General features: G+C 37.0%; 1 protein-coding gene across 1 annotated transcript; it reads right to left on the bottom strand.

Annotated features, from left to right (window-relative positions):
- Positions 1-5,147: 5,147 nt before the first annotated feature.
- Positions 5,148-12,619, bottom strand: LOC126830663 (zinc finger protein 37). Its single transcript, XM_050561070.2, has 2 exons — positions 12,533-12,619; positions 5,148-9,621 (listed from the first exon to the last, which is right to left on the bottom strand). The coding sequence occupies exon 2, from the start codon at positions 9,568-9,570 to the stop codon at positions 7,459-7,461; it is 2,112 nt and encodes a 703-aa protein (XP_050417027.1). The 5' UTR covers positions 9,571-9,621; positions 12,533-12,619; the 3' UTR covers positions 5,148-7,458.
- Positions 12,620-15,465: the final 2,846 nt, after the last annotated feature.

The raw sequence follows: 15,465 nt of genomic DNA, 5'->3' as shown, positions 1-15,465 counted from the left end.
ATTAATTATTTATTGCTCAATTTGTATAAAACACAGTCCATATATATATATGCTCAATGGTGCAATTTCTTAACTTTTTTATTACCGACAAAGTTTTCCGTCGGCACCAGACTCAATGGTGCAATTTCTTAACTTTTTTATTACCGACAAAGTTTTCTGTCGGCACCGGAAATGACATAATATTGCCAAAAACTACTATTTTGGCAGTTAGGAACGTCTTTTTGCAAGCAAATAGATCAAGATGAATACACCTACTACGGACTCAGTTTTTTTTAGTTTCGGTTAAAATCGCATTTGCGCTATTTTGAAATGAAAATGAAATGAAATGGGGTTTAATGTCCTATTGTTCTGCTCCTAAACTGGGCTAATGAAGAAGGGTATACGCCATACAGTGTGCTATGAGGGAAATTTTGCCCGGACAGCGACGCTACGGCCTCCTCTTATATCGAATTCCAACTGCCAAGGGATCTTTTACATGCACGCCGATGTGTACACTGGACCTCGGTTTTTCGTACCATCCGAACGACTAGACAGCTGTCCTTGTCAGGCCCGCTGTCCTGCATCACTGACAAGGGGAAACCACGCCGGAAAATCTGGATGAACTGTCTCGGCTAATGCAGGGATCGAACACCCGACCTCCAGGATAGCGAGCGAGCGTCTTACCCACTTAGCCATCATGATCCCCTGCGCTAAGGTGAAAAAAGGTGTAAAAATGAGCTATTTACAACCCATTCAGGATTTTCATATTTAAAAATATTTCTTCCTAACTTTCATAATCTTGTAGCATTAATCCATACGAAGGAAATGTAAGTGAAAATTAGTTTGTAATATGAGCAGTTGCCGAGAAAAAGTCAATTTTGCATGAGTCACTTTTTATGTTATTTTGCCTGAAAATGAGTCAATTATTATTAGATTTTCATAAAAGTGATACCATTTGATGTATAAGGCAAATATGTCTTCTATGTCATTTTGTCAAAAACTGTATTTTTAACCTTTAAAATCAATATTTTTTTCAACTAAGAATTATTTAATATGTATTAAACATTTTAACTCTTGGTTTAAATCAACATATTATTTATATTGATGAAATTCATAAGGCCATAAAGATGTCACAAAATGGTTTCTAACTTGTTCAGTTGCGGTGAAATAGACGATTTTCTACAAGGCACTTTTCAAGATTTTTGGTCCATAAAAGTGTCAATTTTTATTTGATTTTCATGAAATTTCACCATGTGATGCCTAATGTCATGTACGATTTTCATTATCACTGGAAGTAATGTCATTTTGGCTAAAACTGTATTTTTAGCGTCCAAAACAAATTTTTTTTTTGAAGTGAACGATATTCATTATTCGTATAAAATTTTGATATTTGATTCCAATGGACAAATAGTATGAATCAATGCGATCATATTTATATCAAAAAAATGTTTTTAACATCTTTCCTTGCCGAGAAAAAACCAATTTTGTCAGGTTCACTTTTTAAGATATTTCGCATTTTAATTTCAATTTATGAGTTCTGGGTTAATTAAATATTGCCTGATTCGTATAAAACAAAAGCTCATATGCTCCGTGGTGCAATTTCTCAACTTTTTTCTACAGATAAACTTTTTTGTCGGCACCAGAAGTGACGTAATTTTGCTCAAAACTTCTATTTTTACGTGTCAAAAGTTCTTAAAAGAAATATTAATTTTTACAAATCCAAAAGATGAAGATGTATGCTCCTACTAAAGATGCAAGATATGTCGGACTTAGTTTTTTTATTTCGTTTCTGTATTTGTGCCATTTTGATTTAAGGATAAAAAAAAGGTGTAAAAGTAAGCTATTTACAATGCATTCAGCTTTTCATATTTTAAAATATTTCTTGACAACTTTCAGAAACCTGTAGCATTAATCCATACGAAGGCAATGTATGTCAAAATAAATTTGTAATATTAGCAGTTGCCGAGAAATAAGCGATTTTGCATTAGTCACTTTTCAGGTTGTTTAGCCTTCAAAACAGATATTTTATTCAAATGAGTCTGATTTGTAATGTTTTTTAAATTATGATACTTGATTCCCATCTACAAATAGAATGAACCCATACAATCATACAGATACCACAAAATGGTTTCTAACTTGTACGGTTGCAGAGAAATGAAATTAAATGAAATGGGGTTTAACGTCCTACTGTTCTGCTCCTATGCTAGGCTAATGAAGAAATTTTGCCCGGGCATCGGCACTATCGCCTACTCTTATATCGAATTCCAACTGCCAAAGGATCTTTTACGTGCATTCCAATGTATACACGGGACCTCGGTGTTCGTGTCATCCGAAGGACTAGACAGCTGTCCTTGTCAGGCCCTCCGTCCTGCATCACTGACAAGGGGGAACCACGCCGGAAAATCTGGATGAACTTTCTAGTCCGTTGCAGGGATCGAACACCCAACCTCCAGACTAGCGAGCCAGCATCTTACCCATTTAGCCGCGTGATACCCCGGTTGCAGAGAAATAGACGATTTCCTACAAGTAACTTTTCAAGGTTGTTGGTGTACAAAAGTGTCAATTATTATTCGATTCTCATAAAAGTTTCACCATGAGATGCCATATGCCATTTATGATTTCATAGAACTAATTTAACATTTTCATTATCACCGGAAGTAATGTCATTTTGGCAAAAACTGTATCTTTAGCTTTCAAAACAAATATATTTTTGAAGTGGGTTATATTTATTATTCGTTTAATACTATGATATTTGATTCCAATGGACATATAGATTGGATCAATACGATCATATAGATGTCCAAAAATTGCTTCTAGCATCTTCCCTTGTCGAGGAATTTCCCATTAGAAAATGAGCTAACTTAGCGGTAAGTTAGTAACAAATTTTGTCAGGATCACTTTTTTGACATATGTAACACATGGTAACAAATGTATAAATATAATTAATATTGATGGATTTGGTTGATTCTGCCCCTATTTTATAACACATGTGCAATGCTTATGTGGATATCTGTTTAACGGTTTCATTGGTACCGAAAGTGACATAAGTTCAAGGGTAACGTGGCACCGGTGAAACCTGTGATTACTGCGTCGCAGTTCTAGTTTAATAATTTAGATTGTTCAAATTACATAATAGTTTCTTTTAAACGGATGCTAAATTTATCTACCTGCCCATTTTAATTTAATGTTTAATGCTGTGGCCAGTCAGCGTCCTGCTTGGTTTACGTTGTGCACCATAGACCATGACCATGTGGATGACTCAATCTCTATTATAGAATTAGGGTCCATAGTTGCACTTGGAACAAAGGAGGTTGGATGGCAGAATGGTGAGCGCGTGCGCATTGTATCATACGCCCACATTTTGCAAAAGATGGATAGAGAACAAGGTAAAAACAAAAGCTATTTTTCGTAGGCCTACACCAGGGGTCATAATCCAGAAAGTTATGGTCTGAAATGTGCAAATATCGAAAGGGATATAAAGATATATTTTAAGCTTCATCAAAATCGGATAAAAATTGTGCCCTCTAGAGGGTGCACAACCTTCGTAAATACATACTTTTATACATTTTGCGTACAAAGAGCAGCCATTTTGTCAGGCAGTTCGTTTCAACTGATTTTCCCCTTCATTGTGGTGGAATAGACGTGATATATTTAAACGTTTTTTAAAATCGGATAAAAAATTGTAGAGAATCCAAAAATGCAGGATTTTTCATACAATCAGGGGCCATAATCCAGGAAGTTACAGTCTGATATGCGCAAATAGCTAAAGGAACCTAGATCTTAGGGACATAAACATATAATTTAAGTTTCATCAAAATTGGATAACAGTTGTTACTTCTAGTTGTCCACAACCTTGCTATGACATAATTTTACACTATTTGCGTACAAGGAGCTGCCATTTTGTCAGGCAGTTTTGTTCCATTTTTCACGAAATTGAAATTCAACCGTCATTTGGGTGTTATGGTGATAAATTTAAACTTTTCTCAAATTGGATAAAAAATTGTGACCTCTATAGAGGGTCCACAAGCTACGTGATATTTTGTACAATCAGGAGCCATAATCCAGGGAGTTACAGTCTGATATGCGCAAATATCAAAAGAAACCACAATCTCATTGGATTATAAACATACATTTCAAGTTTCATCAACTTTGGTATTGCATACTTTTACACTATTTGCGTACAAGGAGTAGCCATTTTGTCCAGCAATTTCAGTCAGATTTTTACAGAATTCAAACTCAACCATCATTAGGGTGTAACGGTGATATATTCACGCGTTTTTTTAAATCGTATAAAAATTGTGACCCCTAGAGGGACCACAAGCTAAAAATGCGATTTTTCATACAATCAAGGGCCATAATTCAGGACGTTACGATCCGATATGCGCGAATATTGGACCGACGGCGGTGACGACAATATATGACCACATTTCAATGTGGGCGTATAAAAATTGGTTTCGGCCGGTACCTCGAATGTACGAGTTTAACCCATTTTGGGGTCATTCTAGGGATCACCAGTGCCATACACAGGGACCAGACGCCCACTTCTGTAGATGCCTATATGGTCAGATATTGGTACCTCGTTCGTCTCGGTTTAACCCTCTGGGCTCCTGGTCTGTTAGTACCAACTACTGCCATAGTACTGGTTTTGGTGCACATGGCCCCAAGGACAAACAAGCCACGCCAAATTTTTTGTGTGTATCGCCTACAGGCCGCAATTCTGAATGGATCTGAATGGATCTTTGCATACTTATAACCTATACAAGGATGTCAATTATTGATTTTGGTGCATGCCCAGCACACAGAAGTGCTGCCATTCCCATGTTTTTGTCATTTCAATAACCAGAATGTACGTATTTATATTGGTAGACTACGTCCAACCCCAATGGGCATGCTCGACATTTTTATTCGAGCATCATCATTATTTGTCTCGTCAATTTTTCAGAAGATGCAACAGTCTTATAAATTGGTTCATTGGAGTTCAGGGGGGCATTGAGTCAGATTTAGCTTGAAAAACATATAAATAAGGCTATATTGGACTTCTTTTGAGTTGCTGTACTCAAGGCTAAAATAGCAGGAAAAAATGTGTTTCCCAATCATACCCCCAAACAGCACTTGCGAGCAAACGGCCAGATGTTTGTTAAATTTATTGCTGCACATTGATATGAAAAACAAAAACTATAATTAATCAAACATAATTATGGAATTCTACGCTACATTGAGTTTTATTAATATTGAATATAAATAAATTAAAAAGCTCTAACAATTACATATCACTAACAAAAACAATTTCTTATATGTAACATGCCCATATAAGATATGTATAAACTATAACAGAGGCGTAATACCTTGTACTATAAACAGTGGAGGCAGCTGTATACGACCCACTCAAAAAATCGGCCCAAAAAAGATTTGACCTCCACTTTAGACATAACTGGGTTACTTATTTATTTACTTCAATGCATCATGCTTCACGAACCCAACTCGATGGTAATCAACAGTGCACCAAGAAGGAAGGCCCATGAGATGGTGCTCCAGATGAGAGAGAGGGAAATGGGGTTTAACGTCCACTCGACACAAACTAGATCATTTTGGGACTAACATATGGTTCAATTCTATTTCCTCACACTGCTAAAGACACCTACGCACAACCGAATTATTGAAAACAATTGAACCATGTTAGTCCCGAAATGACCTAGTTTGTGTCAAGTGGACGTTAAACCCCAATTCTCTCTCTCAATTTTATTTCAATAATTTGCTAGTGCATAGAGGTCTTTAGCAGTGGGAAGAAACCGGAGGACCCGGAGAAGACCCACAAGGTTGGACAGGCGACCCTACTCCTGGTCACATACAACTGGGGTATCGAAACTCAATGACAGACCTTATGATACAAGGCACACGCTCTAACCATTCAGCCATCCAACCCCTCCTGCTCCAGATGAGCTATAGTATTAGTAATACATGTACTAATAGAGTGGTTGATAAACTCCAGCATGACAGACGGGTCACTTGCTGGCATCCAGTCAAGCAACTTTAGCTTTCATTTTCAAAAAGGTTTTGGCGATTTTCTCCTCGAAAATTGTATTTCTTTCATTACAGTACATAAAGGCTGCTTTTAATATTTGTACAAGATTGTATAAAATGCTCATACTAAACTGGTTAGCTGATGTATATCCTAATTTAGAAATGAAATGGGGTTTAATGTCCTACTGTTCTGCTATGACTGGGCTTATAAAGACGGGCATACGCTATACATTGTGCTATGAGGAAAAATTTGTCTGGACAGCGACACTATGGACTACTCTTAAATCAAATTCTAACTGCTAAGGGATCTTTTAGATGTATGCTAATGTGTACATCGGACCTCGATTTTTTTATCCTATCCGAAGGACTATACATTGTTCCTTGCCAGACTCTCCGTTCTGCACCACTGATAAGTGATCTTTCTTGGCCAACACTGGGATCGACCACAGGATCTCCAGGTTAGCAAGCCAACACCTTACTCACTGAGCATCCGTGGTTCCTCCTAATTTAGAAGTAGCTCTCAGTACGACATACATGTAGTTTCTAATAGGTCGGTGGAAATGCCCTACCAGATGCTTAATAGGGCAAATGAAACAGAATTATATCGTTTTTAACGGGAATGAACGCCGATTTCAAACACAAAACAGACAGCCTAGTTCTGTAATCATAAGGTCTGTCATTGATTTAAATGGAGTGGTTTCGATTCCCTGGTTGTACGTGACAAGGAGTAGGGTCGCCTGCCCAACCTTGTGTGTTTTCTCTGGAAATAAAATTAAACCATATGTTAGATCCCGAAATGACCTAGTTTGTATCAAATGGAGGTTAAACCCCATTTCTCTTTCTCTATGATTACAATGGTCTAGCTAGTTGAGCTGCCTATGTCCCATCAGAGGTTTGATTCGCCTCTGAACTACAAATATACCATGCCAGTAAACTGGTGGTGTAAAATAATCCCTAACATCAAATGATCAAAATGACTTTGATGATCTTGATAGTAACACCATACATACTTTGGAAAGCCTAACTGTCCCCTAGTAACAGTAATGCCACACTAACTAATAATGGCAATCCTGCACTCACCACATTATAACCCATGTGCATGTCACATACAAATCGTTAAAATTCTCTCATTTTGCCTTATTGTGACCTCAATTATTTAATATAGAAGATCAAACAGACTCTTTCACTGAGCATAAGTCTTTCAGTGGTGCAATCAATCTTATCTGTAGCTTAATGTTTGTGTAGTGCATATGGCAACAAAAATGAAGTGTAAGTTATGGCAACAACTGGGTAAACCAAAGTGAGGAGGCATTTAACTGCGGGTCATGAATATGAAGTCTATTTTGACCAGGTTTGTATTAGTGGGCATGTTAAACCAACCCTAAGGTACATGTAAACAGCATTTTAATATGGTTCAGTCATCTAACGAATTGTTTTTCTAAAAATATTTTACACAAATCATCTAGCTATGTGAACATTCATTCCCATATTAACATATTGCTGCTGCTGCTGCTGATGAGCTACAGATGGAGGCGGTTGTTGGGGTGGAAATGCGAACATTCCTGGTGTCACCATCGATTTACCACATGATACTTTATGAGTCTGAAGGCTTTTATTGTACGTAAAGCTTTTTCCGCAAATATCACAAACGAATGGCTTTTCTCCATTGTGGGTTCGCATGTGAACAGTCATGTTATATTTCTGACGTGATTGTTTGCCGCAAATTTCACATGTGTACGGCATCTCACCCTTGTGGATTCTCTGATGACGCCGTAGATGCTGATGACAGGAAAATCTCCGCCCGCACTGTGAACAGGAGTAGGGTTTGATTCCAGCATGGGTTAAAAGATGATCTTTCAAAGAGCGAACACGTGGAAAGCGCTTACCACATTCGTCGCATTGGAATTTCTTCTCCTTTGTATGGACTAGAATATGATTATTTAATTCTGCTCGTGTCCTAAAAGCGTAATCACAGCGATCGCAAGCGTGAGGTTTCGTGTTTGAATGAGTTAACTGATGGACTTTGAGAGTACTCATCTGCGCGTAAGCATTTCCACATAGTTCACAAATATATGGACGTTCTCCAGTGTGCGTTCTAACATGGCCGACCAGCGTACTGCTACTTTTAAAACTTAATCCACACCAATCACACTTGTAAGTTTTCTCTGGCATGTGAGTCTTCTCGTGTTTGATCAATGTTTTACGACAGGGGAAGACTACTCCACAGACAGAACAACCAAAGGTACCATCAGAGGGATGTAGCTTACTGTGCTGGGTTAGTTCGTCCTGTGTTGCAAATCGTCGATGACAATCACGACACTGATGTTCTAATTTATGATGAACACTAATACGATGAGCTTTTAAAGATTTCTGAAAATGAAAAGATTTTTGACAGATGTCACAATTATAGGCCTGTTTGTAAGTTTTGTGAACGTTGTTTATGTGGTTACTGAGGTCTGAAAGTCGGCCATATTTCTTTTTACAGACCGGACAATTGTTTTCTTGAGATATATTATGATCATGATCTTGGAGGTGTCGAGCCAGACTACCTGCGAAACGAAAACGCTTCGAACATAAAGTGCAGGGATGGGGTCTTGTATCAACGACTTCAGATTTTTTGACATTATTTGTTGTGTTTTCTGTCGTCTCGTCCTCATTATCCTGTGATAAACTCTCTTCCTGATTCTCTGAATCAGTACCAGGATTGTCATCTGGGTCATCAGATTGTGCAAAAGACACAGGAACATCACAAAACTCTGGTTCTTTGTCTGGTAAGTATATGTCGTCATCTGATTCATGGTCTTCAAAGGCTTCCTCGCTTGACTCCTCTTGTTCAATGGTTTTACGTGCTGGGGTTCGCTTTCTTAGTTTCCTTAAAGGTTTGCATGATTTCCTTTTAACACTAATCCTCAATGAACTTCTACGTTTATTTGTGTTATTAATTAATTCTTCTTTCGTCTTTAAACCTTTCTTTTCCTTTTTAATTCTAACAATTTTTTTAACTTTTTGCTTCTTGTTACTTATTGCACTGTTTTCTATTATTTCCTCGTCTGGTGGGAATTCCTTTTTGGTTTCAAGGGTCAGGTCATTCAATTTTTGACAGTAGTTGATAACTGATTTATTACTGTTTAAAGATTGGGCAAGAATTTTATTACAAAGAGACACTATCTTATGGGTGAAGAGATCATGTCCAGTTATTTGAGTACTAGTCGAAACAATTTCTTGAAATAAATTATTCTGATCAGTTATCTGTTTTTCTGTTAGTTGTTTAATTTGTTGGATACAGTAGGACGTAGTCAGATGTTCTGCATTTGTTTCGGAATTTATATTGGAATCATCTGATGGACTTGGAACTTGGTACGCAGCTGTTTCGACTGAAGATGATGAATTATTGTGAAATGGCTGCGTGCTATTATGATTCTTAAACTGTGAATTGCTATGATTTTCGAGTTGACAATTAACTGAACTGTGATTTTCATACGATGAAACAGGCCTGTATGGCATGCCATTTATGTGAAAGTTGTCAAGCCTAGCACTGCTGGATAACTGGCCATTATAGATGTTCTCCATTCTTAGGTTATATACATAAGGTTAGAACTTGGCTTAGTAATGTAAATCCAGCTGAAATAGAAGAAAATGGAGATTTTTAAACATAAAGAGTTAATATTGGATTACTGGTACCGTACCCAAGGCTGAGAGCAATTTAAAATTTCCTTTAACGGGTTAACACGTTAAAATTTTGAAGTTAACGAATTAATATAAATTAATTATCTAAGCTCCTAAAACATAGTCATTTTCGTACCCAACCTATTTCAGATAAAGTAAAAAGAATCATTCTTGATCATTATTTAATAGGAACCATTAATTGATGCAGGGATACTATTGCATAGGCTGTACCCTTCAGAAGAGACAACTGCCTTTGCAGGTAGACAAAGTCCATATGGTGAGAATAAACATTCAGATTATGCTGCTAAAGTAGTGTTATCCCCTGTTGCACTGAATTGTTTCCTACAACATCACATCGAGTCTTACCACCATCACACATACTGAATTCAGTGGTCCTAAATCCAGGATTTAGATGGTATTTTGTGCCTTCGACCTTGACCCTTGATTCCGAATCAGTCGGACATTGGAGAACAAGTTTTTTCGACCAGAGACACGCAATCCGGCAGACGTAACTAAAGCGACAATAGTGCTGTGGTCTCTGAATGATATTTTGCATGAATTAGGCCCCTTCATGGATCTGTATAATACTATTTTCATGACGAATATGCATACATGTATAAGACAACACAGATTGTTAATGCGTTAATTACTTTCTATTAACATTTTAATCTCATTTATACATGAATCAGTTAATAAGTTAACTGCTATTAGTCCTGCTGGTACCAATATTCAATTCATTATGCATGTGTTTAGTCATTAATAATTTGTGGAATTTTTAGATTTTCAATAGTGGTATTTTGCATTTGGAAACTCTGTCATCACCTCCCCCACAATTGCTGACGTGGATAGAAACAAATTACCTTTGGCCTTTTGTAGGACCTCCTCGTTGACAATATTGCGGCAGGGAGCAAGCCAGGTTTACACAGGTCACAAGCATCGCATCAGTTTCACAGGGGTATTGTTAAGGCTTCTAATACCTCTGTAAAACAGGACTATATTCAACATGTGATGTCACATCACGCGGCGTCGATCATTGGCACATGCATTGTTTACATAAGACGTTACTGGTCCGGGCAGAATGGTGCCTTTTACTTATTTTACATACCCATTTATTTCAGGAAATATTGTTCTAGAATTTAATTTGCAGAAGGTAAAATGTTAAATCACACCGACGTCATCCCTATCAGTGACTATAGCGACCTAGCGAATATTCACTGCTGATCAGTGTGACATTGCATTGCAATGCCTCTTGTTGGGAACGCATACCCTTGGTACACACTAGCCATAGTAAAATATTAAAATATTTAAAACAGCAGATTTCAAACAGAACTTATGAGATATATCAGTAAGAACTAATGAGGGTATGGTAATGAAAGTTAAATTTTACGATCAATATACATGTGTATACTCAAATTTCAAACGAAGCCATTCAGCAATTAATATGACAGTGAGTTCAATTTAGCTTATCATCTAGGGACAGCGTGTTTAATCTTTGATTTATAGTCAAATTTCATATTAGAACAGTTATGGCTAAAATCATGACGCCAATTTACAAACAATACAAGTATAATTTACCACAAAAACATTGATGAACTATATCAAAAAAATAAAATAATATTAGTTGTGGACGACTTAAAGTAGCTAAGTCTCTAACTCAATGTCATACAAAGTCTTCGTCATAGAAAACACAACTTATTTGTCAACTTAAATCAACACTGATGCTGTGATTGGCTAACTGATAGACAATATTTATGACAAAATAAACATTTTACCATTAGTACACAAATCGTGTACCATAATGGGTTTCAGCACCATTGTAACAAGGGATTGGAAAAACCAGGCTAGACATATTCCACCAGTCATGTCAAACGGTGACACCATATTCTTATCTGCATAGCATGCACAATAAATACTATTGGTGTAGACTGGATGCAAGAGATTGCCATTTGATTGAGATTTCTGGCGTATTTCGCCACACAACTGATTTGAAATTAGAGTAAAAACTGAATCAATTGAATGTAAATCAGTTTATATAAATATACATTCTTAAATGCGTTGCGACCCATTTGTGTCAATTTCTTGGTTCCAAATATTAGCAATTTAGCTCCTTTTAGTTGTGTACAATTCAAGCATTGGTTGTGGATGACTTAACCATTAGTTGTGGACGACATAACCAATGCCTTGTGAACAACTTCAATGGTTCTTGACGACTTTTAACTTTGCTTCTGTGGATGACTTAACTGGCACCCATATCTAGGGTTTTACCTATATATATCATATGCTAATAATGCTATCATTTGCTTGATAAAGAGAGAGAGAGAGAAATGGGGTTTAACGTCCACTCGACACAAACTAGGTCATTTCGGGATTAACATATGGTTCAAATTTACATAATTCGCTTGCGCGTAGGGGTCTTTAGCAGTGGGAGGAAACCGGACGACCCGGAGAAAATCCACGGGGTTGGACAGGCGACCCTACTCCTTGTCACGTACAACCGGGGATTCAAAACCACGCCAGTCGACTCAATGACAGACTTTATGATACAGCGCGCGCACGCTAACCATTTAGCCATCCAACCCCCCACTTGCTTGATAAAGAAGACAGTACTATTGTCGAATCGTTGCATTATTAATAATCCAATAACTGTTTTTCCATAACATAAATAGCTTTTAGCGTGTAGGCCTATGATGTAGCTTGGTTAACCAAGCTGAGCCAACCAAAATAAAATCAAAATGAGAGTGAGTCACTCAGTCCACTGAATTTTTATTCGTTTTATGTTTTCAGCATTTTTTAATTTTAATCATTATTCTTTCAACCGTACAAGAAATGAGAGACAATTGTGTTAGAAGGGCGATCATATACAAACCTCGATTGACAGGGGGCAAAAATAAACATTTCTTGAAGAAGACTTCGCTCTTGTTTATTTCTAATAACATACCATTTCCGGTTGATTTAGACAGGTTTATCCAGGCGATATCTACAAGTAATTTGTGGACGACAGGCCGCACACTGATCCGCAGTGAATATTTGCTTGGCCGCGACAATCACTGATAAGGATGACATTGATGCGGCTTAATGAGCTAGAAATATTAACCTTTTTCCTGCGACAAATTAAATTCTAAAAAACTGTTGTATATATTGAAAAAATAAATAAAGGCGTTTGACGTATTTGTAGTTAAAAATTATTTCCGATTTAGTGTATGGGTATTAAAATGACTAAAATGCAGCATTCTCTCCGAAGCAGTTATGTCTTATGTAAACAATGCACGCGCCATTCAGCCAATGATTCACACCGCGTGCTGTGATAGCACGTGTTAAGGCAGTCATCTATGACAGAGATATTATACGAGACTCGTAATTCTCTGTGAAACAGATTGGACAGGCCGATGTAATGACAATGAGTCTATAATTCTTTCGTTTTCTAAAGTTTTAATTCATTTACTTTTTTAATTGTTCTTTTTACATGAAAATTGATATGGTGTAAAAAGTGTTTTATCTTTATTGATATTCACTGCTAATGAGCTAATAAATATAAGTTGATGACAGCTCATTCTATTTTTTTCTCGGTAAAACAAAACAAGTGACCGGAGGACGCTAGATCGAAGACGGCCTGTTACAAATGACGTCATATGTGGATACTGGGTTTGGGTTAGGGTAATGTTTAGGGCTAGCTCCTTGGTTAGGGTTGGGATTAGCGCTAGCCTTGTTTACATCTTGAAATCTGCAGCCCTAATCCTTACCCTAACCCAAATTCCACATATGACGTCATATGTGCTAGACCGTCTCCGATCTAGCATTTCCTACGTGTTTTATGGAAGGGTTTCGCTGCCAATATTAAATGCTCTGCTGAAATGTATTTGTCATTGATTATTAATGATTATGTGTGAAAATTAAAATGTACAAGGTCATAATAGCGGTTATGATAAAGTCATAATACCTGTTATGATTAAGTCAAAATACCTCTAAGGGCAAAGTTAAAAGTAAAACGTTAAATGCAATGTGTCAAATGTTTTATTGGAAAATGCTGTTTTTTGATGTGTCTACATTTTACATTTCACTCATTACATTTTACATTTGCGCTCTGCTGCATCACAGTTGTCCTTCACACTTTCTACATAGCATCTTACGCAGAGCACTAAGTTTGATATGCAAATGTAGGATATCACCTGACTTAACAGATGGAAAGAAGGCCGAGATCAACCTGACACACTATAAATTATAAAGCCAGCACACTATAACTTATAGTATAAGATATTTACCGCACATATTGAGGCAATCAACATAGCAAACTATAAGAAATTCACTGGAAGACCGTGCCTGCAATGAGAAAGAGAGAGAGAGAGAGAGAAATGGGGTTTAACGCCCACTCGACATAAACTAGGCCATTTCAGGACTAACATATGGTTCAATTTTATTTCAATAATTCGCTTGTGCATAGGGGTCTTTAGCAGTGGGAGGAATAAGGAGGACCTTATGATACCACGCGGAGACGCTAACCATTCAGCCATCCAACCCCTCGTGCCTTGAATGAAATCGTGTGTAGAGCCTTTGACAAATAAGATAAATTGAAAGTAGGGCCCATAGTAATTAGGTTACTGTTGGACAGCGACACATTTCTTTCGATAAAACAACAAGGATTTTTTTTTCTTTAAAGTACTTAATTTTGTGAATGCGCCAGGAAATAACTGATAGATTCAAAGAGCCATAGAAACATACTTTTCAGAGATGTATTACACGATAACTGGAATTTTGACATTTTAAACCCTCGCCACTGCCCACCACAGCCTCTCTCTAAATTTAAGTACAGGCTAATTAACTTTAATCCATTTTAGAAAAAAAAAGTATTTGTGCCCAACAAATAATGAATATAATTAGACAGAGGAATGCGTATACATGAACATGCTTTTCACTGATATGTAACATGATATCTGGAATTTCGTATTATGACCTGTATTTTAACATTGCATATCCCCCCCTCCCACTATCCAAATTTGATGGTTTTTCAAGGTAAGTAAATTTCTTATAGTTTGCCAGGCTGATTTCCTCTTATCATGTGCTGGCTTAATTATAGTGTGCCAGGTTGATTTCCTCTTAACGTGTGCTGGCTTATAGAGTGCCAGGTTGATCTCTGCCTGGTTTCCCGTATAATATATGTTAATACGTCACGTGATATCCCACATTTGCCTATCAAACTGATAAGATGCTGATTTGAAATCTACAATTGAAAATCAAGGACAAAATAGATATGATTATGATGTTCAAATATTAAAAAAAAACTTTTTTAAAAAAGACACAATGACAAATAAGCAAAGAGCTTCGAAACACGTCCTTCGCTTGTGACTGGGCAAGCACGCACTGATTTTCGCGGGCAAGATGCAATCTCACGTGATCTCATAATGTTAATATTGGGTGTTGAAAAATATATGTTAATATGTCACGTGATATCCCACATTTGCCTATCAAACTGATAAGATGCTATGTACTTTTGTAGAAAACGTGAAGGACAAATGAGATGCGGCAGAGTGTAAAATCTAATGAGAGAAATGTCAAATGTAGACACCTAAAAAAACTGCCCTTTCCAATAAAACATTTGTCATTTGACACATTACATTTGGCGTTTTACGTTTAACTTTGGCCTTAGACTCTCTTAGAGGTATTTTGACTTTATCATTACCGGTATTACTAGTACTTTGTACATTGTACCTTTTACACATAATCAATGGAAAAGGCATTTTAGCAGAGCATTTAATATTGGCAGCGACACCTTTCCATAGTGTTTGGCCGGAAATCCCCCGGCGA

This window comes from Patella vulgata, chromosome 8 (genome assembly GCF_932274485.2).
Source record: "Patella vulgata chromosome 8, xgPatVulg1.2, whole genome shotgun sequence".
NCBI lineage: Eukaryota > Metazoa > Mollusca > Gastropoda > Patellidae > Patella > Patella vulgata.
The sequence above is the reverse complement of the archived record's forward strand: the minus strand, read 5'-3'. Positions and strand labels throughout refer to the sequence as shown.

Excerpts from the sequence above, each read along its gene's own strand:
- LOC126830663 (XM_050561070.2), bottom strand. The coding sequence starts at position 9,570 with ATGGAGAACATCTATAATGGCCAGTTATCCAGCAGTGCTAGGCTTGAC.